The 11780-nt window shown below is 33.2% G+C and overlaps 2 protein-coding genes across 2 annotated transcripts in view; both read left to right on the top strand.

Annotated features, from left to right (window-relative positions):
- Nucleotides 1–5598, top strand: part of LOC126833620 (protein slit) — a 107311-nt gene extending 101713 nt beyond the window's left edge. Inside the window, exons 17-33 of the mRNA XM_050565052.1 lie at nt 13–84; nt 146–217; nt 296–459; nt 533–665; nt 755–826; nt 896–967; nt 1033–1104; nt 1173–1244; nt 1313–1476; nt 1551–1767; nt 1828–1967; nt 2031–2200; nt 2279–2489; nt 2554–2788; nt 2854–3077; nt 3139–3495; nt 4369–5598. Coding sequence (XP_050421009.1) covers nt 13–84; nt 146–217; nt 296–459; nt 533–665; nt 755–826; nt 896–967; nt 1033–1104; nt 1173–1244; nt 1313–1476; nt 1551–1767; nt 1828–1967; nt 2031–2200; nt 2279–2489; nt 2554–2788; nt 2854–3077; nt 3139–3495; nt 4369–4595 — 2674 coding nt within the window. The 3' untranslated portion in view covers nt 4596–5598. The remainder of the gene's footprint in view (nt 1–12; nt 85–145; nt 218–295; nt 460–532; nt 666–754; nt 827–895; nt 968–1032; nt 1105–1172; nt 1245–1312; nt 1477–1550; nt 1768–1827; nt 1968–2030; nt 2201–2278; nt 2490–2553; nt 2789–2853; nt 3078–3138; nt 3496–4368) is intronic.
- Nucleotides 5599–9311: 3713 nt separating this feature from the next.
- Nucleotides 9312–11753, top strand: LOC126833624 (transmembrane emp24 domain-containing protein eca). The gene is made up of 5 exons (XM_050565062.1): nt 9312–9572; nt 9649–9764; nt 10049–10153; nt 10226–10372; nt 11485–11753. Exons 1-5 carry the CDS (start codon nt 9449–9451, stop codon nt 11632–11634), a joined length of 642 nt encoding a protein of 213 aa, XP_050421019.1. The 5' UTR covers nt 9312–9448; the 3' UTR covers nt 11635–11753.
- Nucleotides 11754–11780: the final 27 nt, after the last annotated feature.

The raw sequence follows: 11780 nt of genomic DNA on the forward strand, positions 1-11780 counted from the left end.
ACTTTATTTTAGTAATTTGTCCGAGAACAAGATACGCCAAGTGCACAACAAAATGTTCATCGGTCTTCATAATCTGAAAATTTTGTATGTATAAACCAAAAGTTCGTTTACAGGAGTTTTCCTAACTAATTGATTGTTTTTTCAGAACTTTGTTGAACAACGAAATCACATGTGTTATGCCAGGTTCGTTCGACTATTTACCAGCACTTCGCTCACTGTAAGTGGTTACGGTAGTGTATGAACTTAACTTATTTAACGTTAATTGATTGTTTTTTTTTTAATTTAATGTATTTAGTAACTTACAAATGAATCCGTTCAACTGTAACTGCCATCTCGCTTGGTTTGCCGAATGGTTGAAAAAGCATGGGCTTATAGCGGGCAGTCCCCGTTGCGCTGGACCTCCACGCGTAATGGATGTGCCTATTCACGATTTACCATCCTACGAGTTCAAGTGCACAGGTAACTATCACATTACATAAAATATATAGAAAAAGTACCTACACATAAAATAACCGATGAACAATATGTTCAGGCGATAACGACCAAGGTTGTCTGGGCGATAACTATTGCCCTCCGAAGTGCACCTGTATAGGCACAGTGGTTCGTTGTACAAGATCTAAACTAACTGAAATACCGAAAAATATTCCAGTCGAAACTTCTGAGCTGTAAGTAGTTCTAAGCCCTGTGCTTAGTAGTTAAGGGTTTATTGGTTTTTTAAAAAAAAAATGTATTAACCGTGCATAATAATCAATAGGTATTTGGATGTCAACGAAATCACTTCAATCAACGCGGACAGACTAAACCACCTTAAATCACTTACTAGATTGTAAGTATTTAACGCGTAATAGTTAATGGCTTTTTTTTATACTACAAATTTCGATTGGCTTGTTTATAGGGATTTAAGTAATAACCATCTAACCGTGTTGTCGAATCAAACGTTTTCGCAGTTGTCCAAGCTATCTACACTGTAAGTTTTCGATTGCTGTGAAACCGTGAACTATAAATCTATTATATTACGTTTACATTTTTCAGATTATTGGGATACAATAAACTACAGTGTCTTGAAAAGAACGCGCTCGCCGGCTTGAAGTCTTTGAGAATCATGTGAGTTGTTTTGGATTGCCAAATGAAAACCAGAATAAAATAACTTAAACCCAATTTTTGCTTTTCAGCTCCCTACACGGAAATAATATTTCATTGATACCCGACGGCACATTCTCCGGTCTCGACTCGATCACCCACTTGTAAGACACTTGGAAATCAATTTTTACAGTAAATATGTTACACGATGATACATACTTTGTGTTTCCAGGGGAATCGGTTCCAATCCTTTGTACTGTGACTGTAGCCTGCAATGGCTCGCGGAATGGATTAAAAAAGATTTCATCGAATCCGGTATTGCTAGATGCGCCGAGCCTGCGACCATGAAAGACAAACTCTTGTTGTCCACACCCGTCTCGAGCTTCGTTTGCAAAGGTCAGTTCAGTCGGTGCGGTACACGCCACTTGATGTTACTGTGTACTCACAATTGTTTCTTCACGATTATTTAGAACCGATAAGCAAGGAAATCCTGTCCAAATGCAACACGTGCTTCACGAATCCGTGCTCCAACGAAGGTTTTTGCGAGCCACTACCGGAGAGACAATACAAATGCAGATGTAATCCTGGGTTCCACGGTAAACACTGCGAACACATGATAGATGCTTGCTATGGAAACCCGTGTAGAAATTTGGGAACGTGCAAATTACTCGAAGAAGGCCGATTCAGGTAAGTTTTACTACCAACGTGTGCCATTCCACATGAATAAAAACACCCGAATCTGTGTAGTTGTCAATGTCCATCCGGCTTCACTGGGGATCGTTGCGAGACCAACATCGATGACTGTCTGACCAACAAATGTGATAACAATTCCACGTGTGTCGATCTGATACAGGCGTATGAATGTCGCTGCCAACCAGGATACACAGGTACGCGGTCTATTCAACGTTTCTGGCATGTTTTTTAACGTGACGATAACTTGAACGTTGCAGGCGATTACTGTCAAACGAAAATACAGTTTTGCTCCAAAGACTTTAACCCGTGTCACAATGGAGCCAAGTGCGTCGATCACGTCACACATTACACATGCGAATGTCCACTCGGGTTCTCGGGCGACAACTGCACGATCAATAACGACGATTGCCAAAACCACATGTGTCAAGTGAGTTAAGATTGTATTGAATATTTTCATTAGCAAGTCAGTCGGTGCTCGTGTTAATGACTAAGGAAATGTTTTCAGAACGGCGGTTTGTGCGTTGATGGCATCAACGATTACACGTGCAAGTGCGTCGGAGATTATGCTGGCAAATTCTGTGACATCGCCCCCATGGTAGCGCTCATGTATCCTCAGACGTCACCTTGTCAACACCACGAATGCAAAAACGGTATCTGCTACATACCGAACGGTTCCACCAACGATTACTTGTGCAAGTGCGCTCCGGGATACTCAGGTACTGGCTGCAGTCTCGTCCCACCCATAGCTTACACCCAATAACGACGTAAATGGTTTTACAGGAAAACGGTGCGAGTACCTGACTAGTTTGAGTTTTGTGCACAACACTTCGTTCGTGGAGCTCGAGCCTCTGAGAACCAAACCCGAAGCTAACGTAACGGTAGTGTTCACGACCACCCAAGAGAACGGTATCTTGATGTACGACGGCCATTCTGAACATTTAGCGGTCGAACTTTTCAATGGTCGCATCAGAGTCAGCTACGACGTTGGCAATTATCCGGTTTCCACCATGTACAGGTTTGTATATCTTGACCGGTATTGTGTTTAATGTCTTTGTTCATATGTTGTGTGCCTGCTTACAGTTTTGAAATGGTCGCCGATGGCAAACAACACATGGTAGAACTCTTGGCGGTCAGGAAAAACTTCACTCTGAGAGTGGACGGAGGCGTGGCCCGGTCCATCATCAACGAGGGATCGAGGGATTACCTCAGACTAACTGCGCCGCTGTACATCGGAGGAATACCGACCGACCCGGGAGCAGAAGCTTTCAACCACTTCCATCTGAGGAACTTGACGAGTTTCAACGGTAAGCGCTTGTCGAAACTGACGTATGGGGAACGGTGTGATAGCATTTGTTTTGTTTGCAGGTTGCATGAAAGAGCTTTGGGTGAACCACAAGCTAGTAGACTTTATGAACGCGGCCCGACAACAGAAAGTCACACCTGGCTGTTCGCTGCTCCAGGACGAGGAACAGATGGTGGAAGAGGAAGGCGTGAAATCGCACGTCCCCGAACCCGAACAGAGTTCAACCATGATCGACGAGGAGCAAGTGGAACCGCAAGAAGGCACCATGGAAGAAGAAGACGAGGACGAGGACGAGGACGAAGAAGAAGACCCGTGCTTCAATAACCAATGCCACAAGGACAGCAAGTGCGAACCCAAAGGCTTGAAAGACTACGTTTGCAAGTGCCAACCGGGCTGGTCCGGAAAATACTGTACTCAAGGTATGCACCTGACCTTACTACCGTTTTATACAATAATTCTACTTTCACCTGAATGGCACCTCACTATCACACAACGCTCTTAGCCTCTTTCTGGCCCATCTAACCACCCTTTTTTATACTTACATTTCTCTACTTTATTTACCACTTCCTCTTCAAGCGTAACTAGTTTTAAGAACCCTCCTCATTACCTTTAACTCTAGTATTATAGGATTCTAAAAAGTATGCTGTTTTCGACATATTTAACTCAAGCTATTTTTCTCCAACGCCTCCTTCCGCTGCTCTAATTTAACTCCCAATATATCTATACCATAGATAACTTTAGATGATATGATATACCAATATATCATCAGCAAACAATAGACTCCAATGTACGTCGTCCTGTATGTCCTTAGTAATTTCATCCATTACTAATGAAAACAAGTATGGACTAATGTGACCTGTCACCACACACATTTATAAAACTAGTTTTTGTTTATTTCACATAATATTCTTGGGACACTTTTCCTCTTCAGAACTGTCTCTCTTGACACTACCCAACCTTTCCACTACTCTCTTGTGAGGGTCGTTAGTTTTAAACATTCCTGGACAAATTTTCGTTCTTTAAAACTGTATCTTTTCTTTAAAATATTTGACATTTTCTCTCTCGCGCATTATTTTGTTGTAGGTAAACATTTTTATAATCACTTAATTCCTTGTGATTTCCATACTTTCACGAGCAACCCATCGGATCCTACTCAGCTTTGTTAAAATTCATTCAGTGCATTTTCTTACTTAATTTGATTTACTAACCCTCCATTCAACAACTCGTTAGAATATTGTTGCCATTTATTTTCTGATATATTTTTACCGACTTGTTGTCTGATTGTTGTGCAGGTCCCACGTGCAAGAAAGTAGCCGTTCGCGAGTACTACACGGAGAACAACTGCAGATCCAGAAAGCCGCTGAAGATGGCCAAGTGCGAAGGCGGCTGCGGCACGAGTTGCTGCCGGGCCAAGAAGACCAAGAAGCGCAAGGTGCGTTTGATATGCAACGACGGCACCAGATACACCAAAGACATTGACATCATACGGAAATGTGCGTGCGCCAAAAAATGCTATTGACTACCAGGCCCCTCCATAGAACTGCCCCAACTACCCGTACCGCACGTAATCGTACTACCTCAGGTCGCCCAAAACCATCAACACGACAACCAAGACATCGCAGCCAAAAGCAGCCGCAAGAGCGACGGCGGCGGCGTACAACACCGGCCAAAGTGGACGGACAAATTGTTCACCTACATGACCGTGTACGCCAGCCTGTCCGTACTGATCGAGTTACTCATTGTTGTCATTTGGACCGTTAGCGTTTGTATATACCTTCTTCTGCCGTAACCCTTGCACCTTATATATATATAGTATTATTATCGTCTCACTCGCCATTCGTATTATCTTACCTACTCCTAATTTTGTTTTTATTATTATTATTATTTTTTTTTAAGTTTATCCTATCTACCTACTAAAAATAATTATTTTTTTTTAATACAATATATATATATATATTATACAAATTAATTTTACAATAACATATTATTATATTTTACTCGGTATTATTTATATGTAAAAAAAAAAAAAAAATACTTATTCAGATTTAAAAACAATGTATATTCGTAATGATATACACCCGCCTAAGATAAGATGCACATTTGACGTTTTACTATTACTTATATGCATTATAATATCAATAATAGTTTTTTGGTAATTATCGTACAAGTTAGGTAGTGCGAAATAGCTTCTTTTTTTTGTTTCTTTTTTTTACAAAACCAGTTAAAATAATCAACAGAATAAATCAAAATATAACTAAGTATAAACCCGTCATTTTTTTTTTTACAATGGAAATAATCAATTATCTGGTGCATTGGTTTCAGTTATGAAGACATGTATACAAACGTAATAGGTATATCGTGTATATTGTATGTGTGTGTACGACTTTGGAGCAAAAAAAAAGGCACACATCTATTGTGCGGAGGGGCCTTTTCAATGTTTTATTTTTATACGTCTTTTTGTATAGTGTACAAGTGTAGAATTCGTTAAAAAAAAATTAAAAATCACAAAAAAAAAAAGAGAATAAATGTGTATTACATTTAGAATTTATGTTTTTTTTTTTTTGGTTGACCATTGACTGTTTTGTGTATATTCGTCTTATCCTTTATGAACAATTATATATATACATATATATATATATAAATATATTATGCATACGACGCAAACAAATTATGTAAATAACGCAGTGTTCAATATTATTTCTATCTATCGATGAGCAAAGGCGTTATAAAAAGTTGTGCTGTACCTATATATACAAAAAATATTGTACCTACTTATTTAGTATTTGAATCATCTATATTTATTAAACAAATTTTCAACTTATAACTGTTAAAACGCTTATTTTTACACTTCCCATTTAAATTGATGATAATATGCATGCAAAATATACTTATTACCTACCTGAGACCAAAATCCGAAATCCGCAAGCTGATTCTATACGATTACCTTCATACAAGTTGTACCTTTTGATGATTTTTTTTTTGTTTTTAGTTTCAAGTACTCCTCATTGTTTATTTCCTATTTGCAAACTAAATGATGGTTATTTAACATTTCTAATCGGTTTAATTTTTCAACGGGTTACCTAAATGTTTTATTTATAACTTCCCGTATTGTGTTTTTGTACCTTATAATATAACATACATATTATATTATTAATTATTGTAAATATTATAGAAAATTACTATTCAAATATATTTTAATTTATTAAACCGCACATCACGGTAACCATATATATATATATATATATATATATATATATATATATATAATATATTATTATAATAAATGTATAACTGATTAGTACCCAAACATTTACTATTTTTAATTAAATTAAATTTCAAAAAAAAAAAAAATTATGTTGTATTCCTCAAATGCCCGAAAACAAATTACTTAAAGCCCTTACAATTTCTAGTTGCTTTAAAACTAATACCTATATAGTAATTATAAGGTTAATCTAATTATTATATGTATACTTTAAATTAATAATTTTATTAATGTTCTGAAATTATTATTAATAAAAAAAAAAAAATGTTTTTTGAAAATCTGTAAAGAAACAATTGTATTTATTTATTAATCAACTAACACGACTTCACTATTTAACAGCAATTTAGGATTTTTAACAAATTATTTAGCAATCGCATAGCAATCTTATCATAATTTCTAAATCAGTATTATAATAGACACTACCGATATAATATTTATTTCAATGTACCTAAACTGTTAATCAAATGTAAATTAAAATTGTGTAATTTGATTCAACACAAACAAAACTAACAAAAAATGTCATTTTATTTGCATACATAACATTCTTTAAATATTAGTAGTTAATACTTAATTAACAGTTTATAAGATACTTTTGATAACGATGATTATGTTTTCTACCTAAATAATAATTAAGTCAAATATTTTTTACTTTTTCTGGTTATTGTATCGTGTTAAATCTCTTAAATATCTAGTGGTTAAAATTAAATGAATTGAAAGAGTCCCTTAAATTCTCCAACACTAAGTAGAGTTTTTAATCAAAACTGTCTATGTCGACCTTCTAATTACATATGGGGTATGACATGTACTTAAATATGTTAAAATTTAACAATAACATTAATAATAAAGTAAAATTAAATAGTAACCGTGTCAATTGTTAAAGTGTACATGTCAATTGAGAATATTAAATTTAATTAAATCAATTTAGTTGATGGACTATTTTCAAAATGTAATCCAATAATAAGTCAATAGCACACACTTTTTTATTGTAGCATTTACCTAAGATTTAAAGTTACCTAATGATCTCAAATAATCAATGATCGTAATTGAACGTTGTCGCGTTTAAAATATGTGCTTAACAAATACTCCACTGTTTTATTATAAATTAACAAAGTTGTCGAATGAATGACGCAAAACATGTATAAAATCAAATTACACATTTATTTTCTATACCAAATAATAACAATATATTTATGATACAAATAATACCAATGTCAAACTTTCAATAAATAGAAGTAAAGTGTAAAGTAAAGGGGGTTATATCAACATATTAATTAATATTACATACAATTAATCAGCATGATATTATTTTGAGCAAATAATAGCATGATGGACATATGTGTACAAGAAAAGTCCAGTAAAATCGATAATAATTCTGATTTATTACCCGTGCCATCGGCAACACCATCTTCTTCATTTAAGCAAAAAAAAAACCAGCCATTAGCTATGGCAAAAGTTTTACAAAACTATTTTGATCAAAAACAGACTTCTAAAAAAAAAGATCACTTGAATAGTTTTTCGAAGCTATGGAGGAAACTGTGAGAACATTTCAACCACATTTACAAATTGAAATTAAATCAAGAATCTCAGGTTTGGTGACGGAGTACAAGTTAAAAAACTTACAGCAATCGACCATGCAACATCAACCACAACAAACAAACAAAACGGAGTCAAACCCAAATTATTATAATTTATAATAATTAAAAATAATTTTTATTATTATTATTTAAACCTTTTTAAATGTAATTATTACTATATAATTTTAAATGTTTTTTTTCCTTAAATGTAAAAATATAAAACTAGTTCGTAATTCATTTTTAAATAATAATTTTTTTTTTTTAAATAACTTACTTCAGTGTCACTGCTAAACGTTCTGTAGGTGAAATAGTTTTCCGAAATCGAGTATCTCGATGTTTCCATGGTATTAATTTTAACAGTTCAAAATATTTATTGCTCGACATTCTAAAATATTTTTAAAATGTCTGTTCGTCTTTTAATAAATCCGTAAATAGATAGTGAAATTTGCCAAATTCACTTCTTTTACGATTTATATCATGAACCCACAACCTAGTTGAATAAGTTTCTATTTCATGGCAAGCTAGGACAATAATAATATCTTCTTCTGACGAACTACTCATTATAAAATCGAAGCTAAAATATAATTAAATGTAAATTATACTGTATACATATAAATATATATGTATAAAAATGAATGTCTGTCTGTCAATATAATGTAATGTACATATGTAGATCCAAAAGAAAGCTGAGACGGAGTATGCTAAAGCTCTACAATGTACAGCGTGGAGAACTGACTTTTTTAATCTTATTTGTAATTATTTTACTCAGGCCTGGCAAACTAAATCTCGAGCAACGCCGGGTCGGAACAGCTTGTATTATATAAATATTAGATAACATTTATACTATACAGCACTTTATTGACAAAAATTCATACCAATAAACAAATTAAAACGCTTATTAGAAATTTCTTTACACTTTATTAAGAAGTCTTAGAGATTTGGGCTTGAAAATTAGACCGAAGGTAATTTTCTCAGAATATCGTTATTCGTTATTTCGTTATTAATCTAAATATACGCCTATTATGCATACAAACCATCAACCAACTTCTTTAGTAATCTTATTACTAAAGTTATGAGCTCGTAATAGAATAAAAAAAAATCAATGTAAAAGAGCACCACACCTTCTCAACTCCGCATGGAAAATTGGAAACTAAAATAAATTATCGGAATATTTAGTAAAATTCAAATCGTCGTATAAAAAAAACAAATAAGCCGTGAATAGTGGTAGTGATAAGATTGAAAGCCACTTCTGAGACTTTAGTATTCATGCTTGACACCAGAGAGCAGTTACTTGACCACCAAACGTCAACATTGATGTTGTATACGAGAATTCAGCTTACAATAATGACGTGTACTAGGTGTATATTTTGCGCTATTGGTATTAGATACCAGATGGTTTTGCTTCTAAGTTCATATAGTACACACCGCTAAAATCTGAATTCCGATTTTTTCTACGAGGAAATAGAAATATAATTGTTTCTTCGTTCTTGCTTCTTTCTCATAATATCGCAATCTCATAATTGAACATTAACAACAATGAAGGTTCTTTTGTTGGTGTTTGCAATTTTGTTGAGCTCTGTTCAATGTTTGTACTTTCATATTGGCGAGACGGAACGGAAATGCTTCATTGAAGAAATACCCGATGAAACCACTGTAGTATGTTAGTAAAATGAAAAATATATATAATACTATTTAATATGTTGTACGCATACCTACTTATAAATTAATGTTTTTAGCTAATTATAAAGTCGAGCTGTTTGACGTACGGACTGGAGGCTTTACGCCACCCACTCCGGGTATCGGTATGAACGTAGAAGTCAAAGATCCAGATATGAAAATCATTTTATCACGGGTAGGCAATTGTACTGTATTCAGTTTAAGAATGAACCGCTTGGTTGACGAAAAAACTCGTTACCTCTGTGCATCCCTCCTTCACTAGACGATCCGCGCCTAGGCCTAGACAGCTGTCGTTTGTGATTGATGACTAATCACAGAACGTATAGCGATTGCCAAAAGGGTCCAACGGTGTTTGGCAGCTCAGTCTGCATGCGCGAAAGCGGTTCATCCTAACCTGAATATAGTATAGCAATGCTTGATGAAACTTCTTTTTATTCACACCTATGTGTTTTGTTTCAGGTTTATAGTTACGAAGGTAAAATTTCATTTACATCTCATACTCCAGGCGAACATACCATATGTATGTATTCCAATACTACTGCCTGGATTGGTGGCACACAATTGGTAAGTTTCAAATAAATACAATTTATTCTACCAGACGTTTCTTTTTAATTGTAGTCAATTATGTCAATATAGAGAGTGCATTTGGATATTCAAGTTGGTGATCAAGCTATTGATTACGCTCAAGTAGCACAAAAAGAAAAGTTATCGGACTTGCAGCTAAGAATAAGACAGCTAGTTGAGCAAGTTGATCAAATAAGCAAAGAGCAAAGTTATCAAAGAGTAAGAAATATTTTATCTTGTAATAAGGATTATCCAAACTGTTACAATGATTGGTTCAATCAAATAAACGTTTTATCAAAAAAATATTATCTTAAAGGGTAATGTTAAAATTGAAATAACGTCATACATATTTTAATTATCTATTAAAATTTAAAAGCAGAATAATGCAATGAAAATAAAGACTTGTCTATAAATAGTTTCGAATAAATACTTTTAGAGTTATTAGCATTTAAAGTTTAGGCGAGAAAGAAAGTACGGGTTCGTGTGAGTATAAAAAACATTACAGTCTACCCCACCCCTAATATATGTTAATAACTAAAGTCATATTTATCTATAACCGGTCATCGACCAGTCATTATTTTTAGTGGCGTAAGTCGATATTTAGCCTATAAAGTCATCCCTCAGTATTAAACGTTTTAAATAATATTTTTAACTCTAATACAAAATATAATTTTTATTGCTAAAACATAATAAAGATTTTACATAAATGTTATTAAATAAAAAAAATTATTTAATAGAAAAAATTGCTGCAACATAAAATTTCTACAACCCTGCACATTTTTATATGTATGAGTAATAGAAAATCATTTTTATTTGCTATTAACATATTGTAATACTATTTTGAAAGTGCAAAACAGACATTTTCATATTAAGAATCAAAACGAGTAAAAATAATTACTAGGTAAAAATATATATTATACCCAGATATGAGCATTGTTTGAATAATAATTTTTAACCTAGATAAAGCAATAAATATAAATTTATCTTTTATTATTTAACTGTTTATGATAAAATTATGTTTTGTTATTCTTTTTTTTTTTTTGGTATATAATTTATTTTAATCCTTCAATGCTCATTTCTTATTTGTTTTAATTAAACTTATTATCTATTAGTGTTAATTTGATTTAAAATAACATTAAAACCATGTATAATTTATACATTTTATTTAATTAGTCATATTAGACAGATACAAATTTAACTTATTCCCTTAATAAATTTGATTATTTATTTATATTTTTTTGTAATCTGAAAAAGACATTATAATTTTAAAGTAAGTTTTATATATTTTCAATTTAAGTATTTTCTTTTAACATAAATATTTTTTGTTTTAGTATCGTGAAGAGAGATTCCGTCAAACCAGTGAAAGTACTCACCAAAGGGTCTTTTGGTGGTCGCTCACACAACTATTCATATTGTTGGTCATGGGTTTCTGGCAAATGCGACATTTGAAAAGCTTCTTTGAAGCCAAAAAGCTCGTTTAAATTAAGTTTGTATACCAACATAAAAAAAAGAGTATAATTGTGATTTATATCAAACATACTTTTGTACATTTTGTACATACTATTTAGTTGTATTCAATATTAAATGTTTTTATTATTTATTGGTTTATTTTACATGTATTATAGGA

Source organism: Adelges cooleyi, unplaced genomic scaffold, assembly GCF_023614345.1.
Source record: "Adelges cooleyi isolate 19-005CV unplaced genomic scaffold, UGA_ACOO_1.1 ACOO_flye_CR_arks_rails_tigmint_CR_PRNA_2, whole genome shotgun sequence".
Lineage (NCBI taxonomy): Eukaryota > Metazoa > Arthropoda > Insecta > Hemiptera > Adelgidae > Adelges > Adelges cooleyi.

Bases quoted from the DNA above. Each gene is read 5' to 3' on its own strand.
- LOC126833624 (XM_050565062.1), top strand. From the start codon at position 9,449: ATGAAGGTTCTTTTGTTGGTGTTTGCAATTTTGTTGAGCTCTGTTCAA. The intron at 9,573-9,648 runs GTTAGTAAAATG...TAATGTTTTTAG, and splicing joins CGATGAAACCACTGTAGTAT to CTAATTATAAAGTCGAGCTG. The intron at 10,154-10,225 runs GTAAGTTTCAAA...ATGTCAATATAG, and splicing joins GGATTGGTGGCACACAATTG to AGAGTGCATTTGGATATTCA.